Source organism: Rana temporaria, chromosome 7 (assembly GCF_905171775.1).
Source record: "Rana temporaria chromosome 7, aRanTem1.1, whole genome shotgun sequence".
Classification (NCBI taxonomy): domain Eukaryota; kingdom Metazoa; phylum Chordata; class Amphibia; order Anura; family Ranidae; genus Rana; species Rana temporaria.
Window position 1 is genome coordinate 70,784,542 of NC_053495.1, and position 14,526 is coordinate 70,799,067.

The 14,526-nt window shown below is 44.6% G+C and overlaps 1 protein-coding gene across 1 annotated transcript in view; it reads right to left on the bottom strand.

Moving 5' to 3' along the window:
* Positions 1–14,526, bottom strand: part of TNRC6B (trinucleotide repeat containing adaptor 6B) — a 512,528-nt gene that overhangs the window by 116,445 nt on the left and 381,557 nt on the right. The window contains 2 exon segments of the mRNA XM_040359579.1: positions 9,167–9,196; positions 9,199–9,291. Coding sequence (XP_040215513.1) covers positions 9,167–9,196; positions 9,199–9,291 — 123 coding nt within the window.

The following is a 14,526-nucleotide window of genomic DNA, read 5'->3' on the forward strand; positions in this document are numbered from 1 at the left end:
AAAATGATAAATGGTTCTGATTTTTTTATTACAAATAAATATCTGAAAAGTGTGGCATGCATTTGTATTCAGCCCCCTTTACTCTGATACCCCCAACTAAAATCTAGTGGAACCAATTGCCTTCAAAAGTCACCTAATTAGTAAATAAAGTCCACCTGTGTGAAATGTAATCTCAGTATAAATGCACAAAAAAAGGGGGAATGCCCCAGGGAGACCCCGAGAGGGGAGGTGTCCAAGGAGCAAATAGGGGCTACTATAGGTAAAAAAGCGGGCTATACTCATGAACCAAATGTATACAAAATATGCAATTTATTGGATAAAAAAAGGGTCGCTACAAAATCTCGATTCATTGGCAGTAAAAAGTGCAAATGCAACTAATGAAACAAACAATTGATCCATATGATTGAGCAGCATGCACCAGTATAGATTACTATGTGCTGAAAAACACACAAACATACATAAAAGACAATAACGAACATGAAACAAATATAGACAAACAGTCCGGACGTTTCAAAAAAACACCTCTGCTGTATTTTCCACTCGGAATAACCGTAGAAATTATATAATATCCTAATAAGAAAAATTTACATATAAGTGATGAGTAGGATATAAATGTTGTGGAACAAAACAGCAGAGGCGACCCCGCGGGGGGCTGGAAAAGAGGGTATGATACCACTGAAAAAGAAAAAAAGCCTGTGCATATGGAAAATCAATAGGGTGAGAGAGCTCGCCCCTCAGGGTGAATTATGCTCTCAACTCTATGGTAGAGTCTAAATCCTGTTGAAGGTGACTGAATGTAACCTGATAGAGGCTAAATATGACACGGGTGAGGATATGAGTTCATCAAACGAATGTATCAATTGAGATAACTATTTCCAGAGAGTAAGTAATCTGGCAGGTCCATCAAACATCACAAACGGCCGCAGCCCTGGATAATTGTGAACAAATAATTTCCATGAGATTGAGTTGAATCAAATAACAAATGTCCTCTTCATAAAGATGCACATGCAGAGCCATACAGGAGAGTGGGCGTCAAAACATCAGGTCAGTTTATATATTATGGTCTTACCAGCTCCTTGATTAAGGTCACAACTGCGTAAGTGTTCATCTATTATGACGAATATGAAATTAGAACCTGATGTCCAGGTGTCCTCCTAGGATGGGGAGGATGACAGCCCTCTGATCCGCCAGCAGGATCTGCCGTTGGTGTGCAGGCGTGTGGGCGTACGCTCTGGATTGTGATCCTTCAGTGGTTGTTGCAGCAAATTCGATGCCGATTCGAAAATGGTGTGCTGCGCCGTGTTGTCATATCTTTCCAGCCCAGAACTATGGGGGGTGTGTGAGAGACGTCCGGAAGTTGTGACGTCAACGCGTTTCGCAACGGAGTCACGTAGCTTCGTCTGGACGTTAGGGAAGGGGCCGTGCAACGTTCCTTAAGTACCATCAAATGCACGCCCACATTTCCCGACCATACGGTCTTTGTCAACAATCGGAACACTATGTGGATGGATCGTATGCTCTCATGATGTAAGTGCAGTCCAGCGGGGGCATTCCTGTGTGTGGCTGTGTCAAAGAATCCTTCAAGCATAATTTCATGTTAGTGCAGTAAGTTTAACGCTTAGTGGGAATCAACTTGTGTGATCATCAAAGGATCAAAAATAAAGCTGAATGTTCACACAATACATGAAAACGCGAAACATACACAAAAATTAATTAAGTAAGAAAATGTATGTCAAACGGACACATAGAGAATCATGAAAACATCATGGAGATAAACAAAGAGGTTTTTAAACAAATGGGTATCATTGAAGCTAGGGGAGAAGGATGGTTTTATGTAAATGCAATATAATGGGAGTTACTTAAGGAGGTAGTGTTTTCAAAGGGTGATGATAATGCAGAAGAAAGGGAGGGAAAAAGGGGAAAGAAGGAAACAAAAAATTTCTTCTCTTTATGTCAGTGCTCATTGAGACTAAGATGCTGCTGGTGATCCATACAATTACGGTTGCTGCATCTCTTAAATAGTACAATTCAAATTAAAAAGTACATGTATAAATATACATGTCATAGATGTTGCAATAGAGCGCTGGCAGCAAGAGGGTAGTGATAAAGAACATGGGGTCAGGAGGAGGTGGTATAAAGGCATGGGGAGAGGAGGTAGGGAGAGACCAAATAATGGTGGTGCTGAGCCCTATAGGAATGATTGCATGTTCATTTCAACATTCATCCCTAGTGGCGCCAGAGATTTGAGGGTGTATATCTACCATTTTTCTTTTTGGTGTAAAATCTGGTCGAAATCACCACGTCTTGCTGGTAATCTCAGGGTGTAAATGCCCTTTACCTTGAGGCCATCTAATTTGCCTCCATGATGTTCCCAGAAATGTCTTGCTACCGGGCTTTCATGATGTCTCTGTGTCTCCAGTCTTTTTCCTCCTTGCCTCTTCCTTTTCCTCCCTTTTAATGTCCCTAAGGTGCTCTCCTATTCTAATTTTAAGCTGTCTTTTGGTTTTCCCTATGTACATCTTAGGACAGGGGCAGGTGAGCATATAAATGACCTTTTCGGTCGCACAATTGATAATGCCCTTGATTTCAAAATCCTTTTGTCCCTTTGCGTCCTTGAACATTTTGGTTCTGTCCACAAAGGGACACACCTGGCATTTGGAGCACGGAAACATGCCTGTGCTGCGGGGGTACTCAGACAGCCACGATACACTTGGTTGTTTGAAAAATTCAGAATGGACCAAGATGTCACCCAGATTTTTGGCTCTACGAGCCACCATCTTTGGACATGTACCGACGATGTTAGATAACATCTTATTGCCTGTCAGGATACCCCAGTGTTTTTCGAGTACCCTCCTCACTTTCTCCCATTGGGGACCATAAGTGGTGATAAATCTCACCGGATTTAGCTCAGTGTAAATGCAGCTGTTCTGTGAAGCCCTCAGAGGTTTGTTAGAGTACCTTAGTGAACAAACAGCATCATGAAGGCCAAGGAACACATCAGACATGTAAGGGATAAAGTTGTGAAGTTTAAAGCAGGGTTAGGTTATAAAAAAACATATCCCAAGCTTTCGACGGAGCATTGTTCAATCCATCATTTGAAAATGGAAAGAGTATGGCAAACCTAGCAAGACTTGGCCATCTGCCTAAACTGACTGGCAGGGAAAGAGCATTAATCACAGAAGCAGCCAAGAGGTCTATGGTAACTCTGGAGGAGCTGCAGAGATTCACAGCGGAGATGTGGGAGAATCTATTTGTTCTGCACTCCTCAAATCAGGCCTTTGGAAGAGTGGAAAGAAGAAAGCCATAAGAAGTTTTGTTTGCAGTTTGCAAGACTGTGGGGACACAGCAAATATGTGGAAGAAGGTGCTCTGGTCAGATGAGACCAAAAATTCAAGTTAGACTTACCGGTAACTTGTTTTCCAGAAGTCTTTAAAGGACAGCACCTTGAGAGATAGTGACTCCACCCACAACCATAGGGAACACCTTCTTCCTCCAGATCTTTAATGGAAGGTACCTCCCTAGCATACCTCAGTTTTTGTGTTTCCTCCGGCCTGGAGGGAACATCTTCGGTGAGGGGAGTCAGTATCTCTTAGGTGTTTCATACATTAGTCACAGCATAGCATATTAAAACATTAGGGCGGGTCGTTGCTGTCCTGAATGACTTCTGGAAAACATGTTACCGGTAAGTCTAACTTGAATTTTCCCAAGGCGTCTTTCAGGACAGCACCTTGAGAGGATAAAAGACTTAGCCCCTTAGGCTGGGACAACTGCTTGTATGACCTTTCTGCCGAATGCCTCTAGTTGAATGAGCACAGATTTCTACTGGTGGCACAATGTCTGCGTGAGAGTAGGCCTCCAGAATGGATAACTTTAGCCATCTAGCCAAACTAACTTTTGAAGCTTGGCAATCTTTTTTGTTGCCCCCAAAAAGCACAAATATTGACTCTGTGCATCTGAAGCTCTTTGTTATTTCTAGGTAGCATAACAACGTCCTTCTTACATCTAACATATGAAAAAAGTTTATTTCCTCCCTGAGGGATTTGCACAGAAAGTAGGAAGAAGAATATCCTGGGAACAATGAATTGTTGAGGCTACCTTAGGCAAACATTTTGGATCTGTTCTCAGAACAATTCTATTCGAAAATAAAGAAAAATAATGTTCCCTTATTGACAGGGCATGTAATTCACTGATCCTGCGCGCTGAAGTGATAGCGACCAGGAACATAGTTTTTAAGGTAAGATCTCGGAGAGATGCATCTTCTAAAGATTCAATTCCCATTTCGGGAAACCTTTGATCTGAACCGGTCTAGACCTCGTAAGGGCTTTGAAGAACCTAACTACTAGCAGTTCTGAGGCCACGGATCTTTCCAGAAATACCGTTAGAGCAGATACTTGTACCTTTAAAGTACGGATTGCCAGACCCTTATCTTCTCCCGTTTGCAAAAACTCCAAAATGGACCCAAGATCGTTTGGGTCTTGACCAGATAAGTTACACCAGGAAATATACACTTTACACACCTTGGTTCATATGGCCCTCATCACTTTCTTCCTGCTTTCTAGCAGTGTAGAAACTAAACGGTCTGACAAAACTTTTTTCTTTAAGAGTTGCCTTTCAGATACCAGGCTGCAAGGGAGAGACTGGACACATATGGGTGATATACAGGACCCTGTTTTAACAGATCCTGCCTGAGAGGCAGATGCCAACATGGCTTGGTCGACATTCCTAGGACCGTCGAGAACCAAGCTCTCTTGGACCAGTACGGGGTGATCAAGATGACTGGTACCTTTTCCATCATAATTTTCCTTAGCGCTAAAGGGATTAACTGGAAGGGGGGGGGGAACGCGAAGCACAGGGGAAACATCCAAGGATGCGCCAGAGCGTCCAGTTTAGGGACCTTATTCCACACTGCAGAGGGATCTTCCTCAAAAGGGAAACGCCTTTTATGGGCTTTTGAGAGAAAGGGTTTCTTCTCTGGATCCTGCCATTCTTTCTTAATGGCAACAGAAATGACCGAAAGGACCGGGAATGTCCGACCCTTGGGTTCACTTAGACCTGCATACATGCGGTCATGTAAACTCAAATCCTTCCTCTCTTCACTTAGGCCCAAAGTAACATGAATGGCCCTAAGTAACCCATCCACCTCTTCTAGGGATAGTTTGAATCTGGAAGGGGAAACTGCTGACTCCTCTACTGAGTCCTCTGAATCCTCGCTAGAAGGTACATGGGACTGTCCTTCCCTGGTGACAGGCTCTTCAGTTAAAGATTCTACCCCTGGTATGGTCACCTTCTTTACAGAGGCCATCAACTCTTCCCGTACAGAGGCTGATTTCTCCTGAACTAAAGAAGATATGCAAGTGCTGCATAGAGCTTTCTTACAATTCTCTCCCACCTTTGTCCTACACAAAGGACTTTTCTTTTTTGGTTTAGAGCTCTTGACCTGGAGAGAAGAAAAAAAAGGGGAGAAAGCAGGGGAATCCTAAATGAGACCCAGTCTCTGTAAGTGAACCCCCCCTTATAGGTGCACTAGGAAGGAAAAGTGAAACTCCAGTGCCCAGACAGGCCCCTTGCCAACAAGGGGGTATAGAATAAAAAAGAGTCCGGAAAAAAGTATAGGTAAGGGAAGGCAGACTTACACTGCTGCGTCCTACCTGAGCCTTGCTGGTGCCTGTGCCTGTCCCCACCGCTGTAACTTCTGCATCCTCCATTGCAGTTGTACAGCATTCACAAGTGGCTAACACGCCGTTTCCAGACTCCCCTAGTGCCTCTGCACTGAACCGGAAATAGGCCCCAACCTCGGTCCTGCCTCTTCCCCCTGCGTTCGCGCCGTAAATGACGCTTGCGCTGGCCCAGTGACCTGCTGTGTCATCTTGGACCACACCAAAATGGCGGCGGTGCGCGTGTGACCGCCGACCAAGCCACCGAGTCTTTCGGCTCTCCCTGAGCACTAAGGGGGAAAAGGAGCCCGAACACTACAGCTGCTGTATCGCGTAGGACGGGAGGCCTGACGGTCTCAAATGGAGGAAAAAGTAAGAGGGAAGCACAGCTCCCAGGAACACCTAAGAGATACTGACTGCCCTCACCGAAGATGTTCCCTCCAGGCCCGGAGGAAACACAAACTGAGGTATGCTAGGGAGGTACCTCCCTTTAAAGATCTGGAGGAAGAAGGTGTTTCCTATGGTTGTGGTTGGAGTAACTATCTCTCAAGGTGCTTTCCTGAAAGACGCCTTGGGAAATTTTACTTTTTGCCCTACAAGCAAAACGCTATGTGTGGCGAAAAATTAACACTGCACATCACCCTGAACACACCATCCCCACAGTGAAACATGGTGGTGGAATCATATTGTGGAAATATTTTTTTTCAGCATGGACAGGGAAGCTGGTCAGAGTTGATCGGTAGCTGGATGGAGCCAAATACAGGGCAATCTTAGACGAAAACCTGTTAGAGTTTGCAAAGGACTTGAGACTGAGGCAGAGGTTCACCTTCCAGCAGGACAACAACCCTAAACATACAGCCAAAGCTATAATAGAATGGTTTAGATAAAAGCATATTAATGTGTTAGAATGGCCCAGTCAAAGTCCAGACCTAAATCCAATTGAGAATCTGTGGCAAAACTTGAAAATTGCTTGCTGTTCACAGACACTCTCCATCCAATCTGACAGAGCTTGAGCTATTTTTCAAAAAATAATGGGCAAAAATGTCACTCTCAAAGCTGGTAGAGACATACCCCGGTGCCCAAAAGACTTGCAGCTGTAATTGCAGTGAAAGGTGGTTCTACAAAGTATTGACAGGGGGACTGAATATAAATGCAAGCCACATTTTTCAGATATTTGTAAAAAAAAAAAAAAAAATTGAAAATCCTTTATTATTTTCCTTCTACTTCACAATTATGTGCCCCTTTGTGTTGGTCTATCATATAAAATCCCAATAAAATACATTTACGATTTTGGTTGTAACACAACAAAATGTGGGAAATTTAAAGGGGTATGAATACGTTTTCAAGGCACTCTACCGGGTTATTTTTTGCTGTCTGTGCCCCACTGTTAAGATATCACTTCCTGTACTGATATAAAATAGGGAATGGGAGGAGATATCCGTACAGAGAGGGGAATTCCAATCTTTTAACAGTTGCCACTGGAATATTTGTCCCCACCAATGTTTTACCTCAATGCTCTGGTTACAATTTTGAATTTTCAATTGTTTCTCATGGACAATCACCACCAGGGCTAACAGAGGGGCTAATCTCTCCAGCAAGGGCACAGACTGCAATAAATCCCGACAGAGGATCTAACTTCATACAAAATATGCAAAAACTGCAAAAAGTTTTGGCTTTACCTACAATAAAATTGCAGCCCCAATTTCAAAATAGTTGGGATACTGTGTAAAATCTACATAAAAACAGAATGCAATGATCTGCTAATCTCATAAACCCATATTTTATTCATAATAGAAAATAGAACATACATGTTTAAATCAATGGCAGCTACACTTAAAGTTGTGAAGGGCAACAAAAAGCTGGCAAAGTAAGGAAGAGCTGGAAGAACATGTTGCAGTTAATGGGTTAATTGGAAACAGGTCAGTAACATTACGGGTATAATAAAGAGCATCTTTGGAGAGTGTCAGGCGGCGTACACACGGTCGAACATGTCCGCTGAAACTGGTCCGCGGACCAGTTTCCGCTGACATGTCCGACCGTGTGTACAGCCTAGCGGACAAGTTTCCAGCGGACAAAAGTTTCTTAGCATGCTAAGAAACTTGTCCGCTGGAAACATGTCTGATGGTTAGTACACCTAATCGGACATGTCCGCTGGTTATGACGTGTAACCAGCGTCCCGAAATCCCGCGCATGCGTCGAATTGATTCGACGCATGCGTGGAAGCATTGCACTTCCGTGTTTGAGAACGTCGGTGTCTCTTACGTCACTGCGTTCTCTGTCCGTGGGGATTTTGGTCTGATGGTGTGTACACACATCAGACCAAAAGCTCCCAGGAGACATGTCCGATGAAAACGGTCCACGGACCTTTTTCATCGGACATGTCTCCTCGTGTGTACGGGGCCTCAGAGTGTCTCAGAAGTAAAAATGGGCAGAGGTTCACCAATCAGAAAAAAATTGTAAATTTCAGAATAATGTTAACCGTAAACTTGCAAAGACTTTAAATATATTATCAGCTAAAGTACACCATATCAAAAGCTTCAGAGAATCTGGAGAAATCTCTGTGCAAAAACAAGGGTGAAGCGCAATATTGGATGCCCACGATCTTCGGGCTCTCTGGCACTGCATTAAAAACAGGCATAAGCTGAACATCAATGCATGGGCTCAGGAATACTTAAAAAAAATCACTGTCTGAACCAGAAACGCTACCGTCTTCTTTGGGCCAAAGCTCATTTAAAAAGTTTCTTGCAAAATAGAAAACTGTTCTGTGGTCAGACGAATCGAAAGTTAAAAATGTTTTATTATTTTTGCAACCATTGGTGCCCGCCTCCTCAGGACTAAAGAGGAGAGGGACATTCTGTGCTTGCATCAGCGCCTAGTTCAAAAGCCTGCATCTCTGATGGTACAGGGGTGCATTAGTGCGTATAGAATGGTCAGCTTACACATTTAGTGATTCAGCACTGCACTCATATATTAAATGTTGAAAGATATATCCAAATTTTAGAGCAGCATATGCTTCAATCCAGATAATGTCTTTTCAGAAAGATCTTGCATATTTCAGGACAATTCAATTTTTTTTGCCACATCTTGAAACAAAGAATACAACCTAGACCCAGTACTGTTGAGCAGCTAAATTCCTATATCATGCAAGGATTGGACAGCATTCCTCTCCCAAAACTCCAGCAATTTGTTTCTCCAGGTCCCAGATGTTTACCAGAGTGTTGTTAAGTGGAGGGGATTCTTTACCCTGGTTAACATGGCCCCAGTTCCAACTTCAATTTCAAAAATTACCAAATTTTTTTTTCTTAAAAATTTGACATCTCTCAGTTTAAAGACTTGATATAATTGTATTTCTATTGTGAATAAAACATGGGTTATATGGAATCATTGCATCCTGTTTTTATGTCGATTTTACACAGTGTCTCAAATTTTGTGGAATTTGGGTTGCACTTTTAGAACATTCCTAGCTATACAATCAATTTGACAGGCAATACTGCAGAAAAGTAGCACTGTACCATTCTTATGCAAACTGACATCTTGTGAGACAGAGAAGGCAACCCATCCATCATCGAAGTCCACTGCTTGAACGAGATTCTGTCCCCAGCTTCCTTTGCATAATCCATTGCACTGGAGCTGAAACCTGAAAATTGTATATTTAAAAAAAAAAACATGATATTAAGTAATACTTGGGTCTTTATGGGCTCATACACACGGATGTTTGCAGGCGAAAATGTCCTCTAGTGTAAAAGTCCTGGCATTTTTCATGGCATGTACAGCTAGCAATTGAACTGAATGGCTGTGCAGTATGTGTGAGTAAGCATTAATGCATTCTAGCAGAAGTTTAGTGTTTAGGGGGATATGTCATATGCATATGTGTGGGTAAATGCTGATGTAAGAAAGAAAATGCAAGCATGTACATCCAGTCACTTCAATGGGTGGTTGTAAGCACCAGCAGTGGCTTTCCAGGCTAGATGCGATTTATGCCTGCAAACCTCTATGTGAATGAGCCCTAAGCTGCCACTCTATGCAGTAACACATACTAATATAAACTGTGATAAGTGTTTAAAGTGTAAGTTCACCTTTATAGAAAATCTATAAGGTGAACTTATGCAGGCCATACACGGTCGAATTTCTAACACATTTTCTTTTCAAAATCAGAAAGTTTGTTTGTTTTCAAAAAAAATTCAACATGTCCGATCCCTCAAATTTGATTGCCGCACGAAAATCGGCTGTTGCTGCAGCCCACTAACGGTGCGAAATTCGTACGAACATTCTTTGATACTAAGAAAATGCTTTTGAAATTCGAACTGTGTATGGCCGGCTTTACACTAGACCCCCATCGCACCCGGTCCCGGCAATCTCCTGCTGTGACACATCTTACCGCTTTACCGATCCAGGGATTATTTTACAAACGTTACAAGGTACGTTTAGGGGGTTGAGCCAGGGGGGGATTTCAGATCCACGGACCGGAAAATCGGCTTTAGGATGTGTCAATGCGGGAGATCACCGGCTTCGGGTACAGCGAGACTGGGTGCGATGGAGAGGGGGTCCACTGTAAGTTCACCTTACAGATTTTCCTGTAAAGGTGAACTTACCCTTTAATTGATGAAGCCAATGTTCTTCAAACATCTCCACTTTAGTGACACACTAAACTCCAATAAGCCAATAGCATTGGCCCATACAAGCATACGCAAACTAAAAACAATGGAAAGTGACAATAAAATTAACCACTACTATACATTTTATATTTTAACATATTAAAAAATAAATAAATGTTTTTCTACACTTAATAAAACTCTACACTTATTCACACAACACTGCTTTGAAAAAAAACACCAGTTCTGTATGTGACCACAGGTATAAGAGCTATGAACTAGATTGCCTTAAAAACAAAAAAAACACAGTGAGGGGAAAGAGCTACCCAATTATGCCTTTAACATTTTTGAGAACCTTGCCACCCTATTAGAATGTGCTGCCAACGGAAACTGACGGAAACTTTGTTTACAAGTGATCGCTCCGTCCTCTGGACCCGGCGGTCACAGACACTTCCGTGTGCGTGCCCCAGGGGGCCCGCAGGAGCGTGATTCTGGGAGGACATCTGTGGAACCGCCTTGTAGCCGTAATTCGGCTATGGGGCGGTGATTAAGTGGACCGCCTAACGCCGATATACGTCGGCAGAATGGCACGGCTGGGCACAATCACGTACCTGTAGCTCCGAGACCGCGGCTCCGATCGCCGCCGGAGTCCTGCGATCGGTCCCCGGAGCTGAAGAACGGGGAGAGGTGTGTGTAAACACACCTTCCCTGTCCTTCGGTGTGGCGCTGTCATTGATTGTCTGTTCCCCGATATAGGGAAAGGCGATCAATGACGTCACACATCCACCCCTACAGTTACATGAGGTCACACTTAACCCTTCAGCGCTCCCTAGTGGTTAACTCCCAAACTGCAATTGTCATTTTTACAGTAAACAATGCATTTTTATAGCATTTTTTTTTTTTAAAGTGTATTTTGTGCGTGTACTCGAGAGAGGAGCCGGACTGCAGGAGTTGGGAGTAGGCAGGCCTCCCCCAGAGGCAATCTGCCACCTTTCTCCATGCCCCGGGTCCTCCCACCCTACCTGCTCCGCTTTGAAGCCCAAAGGGGAAAAGGGATTCCCTATAAGGGAGTGAGAGGACCTAGCCCACTCAACCAGCCCCGTTAGTCCTTCGCCTCTCTTTTTAGAGACCACATGGTCAAAGTGCGTGCATGTTAACCCAATTTCGAGTGCGTGCAAGTGTAGTGGTTTTTCTGGTGAGGGGGTGTGTACGTACTAAGCGCAGGCTTACCTCGCATAGCACACCCACCGGGAGCCGGGCTGAGACCACCAAACTCAATACACATGTAGCCGAGACCGGGATCCGAACCCCTAGCTGCAGAGGTGAATGGCTTGTCAGCGCAGTGCCAATCGGGTTGAGCCACCGTTGAGAACACTAAGGTGCTCACTTGGTATCACCTCTTTTTTACTTTCAGCAATCATACGTTGGACCCCGAGGAAGCAATTGATGCAAAACACATTTGAATAAAGCACAGCAGCAACCCTCCCCATCTACCATTATTTGGATAAATATTATATGGAAACGTTTTTTCTGTATCGTACATCACAGGACACAGAGTCTTTAATCATTACTATCTGGGTTATATTCCACCTTCAGGTGCTGGACACTGGTGTAAAAGTTCCCTCCCTATATATCCCCTCCCATACTGGGAGCACATCAGTTTTTTCGCCAGTGTCTAAGGTGTTGGTCACTAGTGAACATGTGCTCTGAGGAGCTCCACTGGAGGGATCCTTCCTGGATTTAAAAAGCCTTCATAGGAGGAGCTGCGGTGGCTCAACGCGATTGGCACTGCGCTGACAAGCCATTCACCTCTGCAGCTAGAGGTTCGGATCCCGGTCTCGGCTTCATGTGAATTGAGTTTGGTGGTCTCAGCCCGGCTCCCGGTGGGTGTGCTATGCAAGGTAAGCCTGTGCTTAGTACGCCAACCCCCCTCCCACAAAAACCACCACACCTACACACGCACTTTAAATTGGGTTAACACACGCACATTGACCACGCGGTCTCTAAAGAGAGGCAAAGGACTAACGGGGCTGGTTGAGCGGGCTAATCCTCTCACTCCCTTATAGGGAGTCCCTCTGCCCCGTTGGGCTTCAAAGCGGAGCAGGTAGGGCGGGCTGTGTGGGAGGACCCCCTCACACACCCGCCATTGCCACCCGGGGCATGGAGAAAGGTGGCAGATTGCCTCTGGGGGAGGCCTGCCTACTCCCAACTCCTGCAGTCCGGCTCCTCTCTCGAGTACACGCACAAAATACACTTTAAAAAAAAAAAAAGCCTTCATAGAATCCGGATCCGTCCGAAGTGCTTCATAGCCAAGGTGACGGTACCCGGGCCTCGGAAAGAAGAACAAGGTTTGGCCTATAATGTTCTCCTTGGAGAGCTGGACCCTGGGCTCCAGTACTTTAGTCAATTCCACGGCTAAAAGTTTTCTGATGCCAGAGTGCTATAAAGGTCCAGGGGAGTGGTGTTCCTGTCCATGGACCCCGGTCCCTGAAGGTCTCTGACAAAACCCACGGTGAAGGGTGAAGGTTGGGCCTCTTGCATAGGTAACGCCCTGCGGCGTGGAGAGGTAAGCGGAAATACCTACGGAACTTGGTTCGACAGTAGGTCTTCCATTTTTTTTTTAGGGGTCTATGGGGTGGCCTGTATAATGCTGCTACGCATGGGCAACTTAACCACTATGTCTTTGAAGACAGGATGGCTCCGGCACCCATATACCTCCCCTAACTGGTCCTAGTCCTCTCCTGTGGGGGCTATTGGGTCTTGCCTATAATGCAGGTGTGCCTGAGCAAAGAGACCACTATGTCTGTTAAGACAGGATGGCTGTAGTACCCATATTTTTCCCCTGGAGAGGGCTGGATGGCCATGAGTAGCTGCATGTCTTATCTGTTTTCCACTACTAAAGGCAGTAAAAAGGGCATGCCTGGTGTTTCACTTACCATGCTTTCCAGGAACGGAAGCTCAAGGTTAGCTGATCTATAGTGCGGCTTACTTCCTCCGCTTCAGGCTCTGCCATGATGGGGGGGGGGTCCCTCGTAGTCCGGGTCCACGATGCTCCTTGGGGGATCCCTCTCCCCCGCCTCCACCATTTCCTGCGAGCGCGTGGGGGGGCTCGCTTTGTGGGCAAGGGGGCGATGTGGCAGACGCAGGGAGGCCCCTTCGATAGGCCCAGACGTCAGAGCTCGGTAAAGCCAGGGGGACACAGTAGCTTGGTAAACACCTTGTGGATGTTGGATACAGATTCATCAAAGACACCTACTCAGCATCTGGCTGTGCAGATTAGCAGGCATTATTGGCTAGACTAAGTTCAGCTGTTGATGCACCAGGGTTAAGTTCCTCTGTTTTTGGCTTAGGAGAAAGCTCACACAATGAGCGATCAGCCCTGTCAGGCGTTGTAGCCTCCCCCAACAGTGAAGTCTCTCTGCATATGTTTTGTTGCATTGCATCTATGGGTCTATAAGAGGTTAACTGCTATATTCACAGCCTCACAAGCAGAAAAAAGGGTGTGTCCCTTTCCCTGCTCTAAATCCTCAAACCAGGGGATTGAAAGACCTGAGGATGAAGGTTCACTGTCAGAGAACATATAGCAGGTGTCGGCCTAATGAGGGGAAATCTATCAGAAGCCCCACAAGCTCTGGTTGCAAAAATATATATGGAAGAACCGGGACGGCCGCACTCCAAAAAGACTGAAGGGGTAGTATATCTCTTAGAGTGCCCTTGTAAGATCCAGCATGTAGGAAGAACAAACAGGGAGCTTTGGAAAAGACTCCGTGAACACACACAGAATATAAAAAATGGGTTTCCAAAGCACAGTCTATCCTGTCATTATGAATGTTGCCATAATAGAGACCCCTCGTCCTTAAAAGTATGGGGTACTGAGAAATACAAACCCCATTGGAGGGGGGACAATATGGTCAAAAAAATTAGCCAGGCTAAATCCAGTTGGATACATGAACTTTGCACTTTATTTCCCCATGGGCACAACGTGGATTTTGATCGAAATTGTTTTATTTCAAATTATTAGCTGGAGGTTCGTCCCAGAGAAAGAATTGATAATTTTTATTTCTATTATTCCCCTTAATTTATTCTTGTCCAGCTTATAAAAATACTCTTCTCATTCATATTCCAGACATACCAAGATTTCAATCTGTTAGATCCCATATGCTATGGTGTCTTAATTACTTGGCCCTGATTCATTTATCCCATTTATTTAAGGAAATTATCCATTTATTTTAATCATTAATTGAACTAGTATGCCATTGGTGAGCTTGTTATGGTTACTA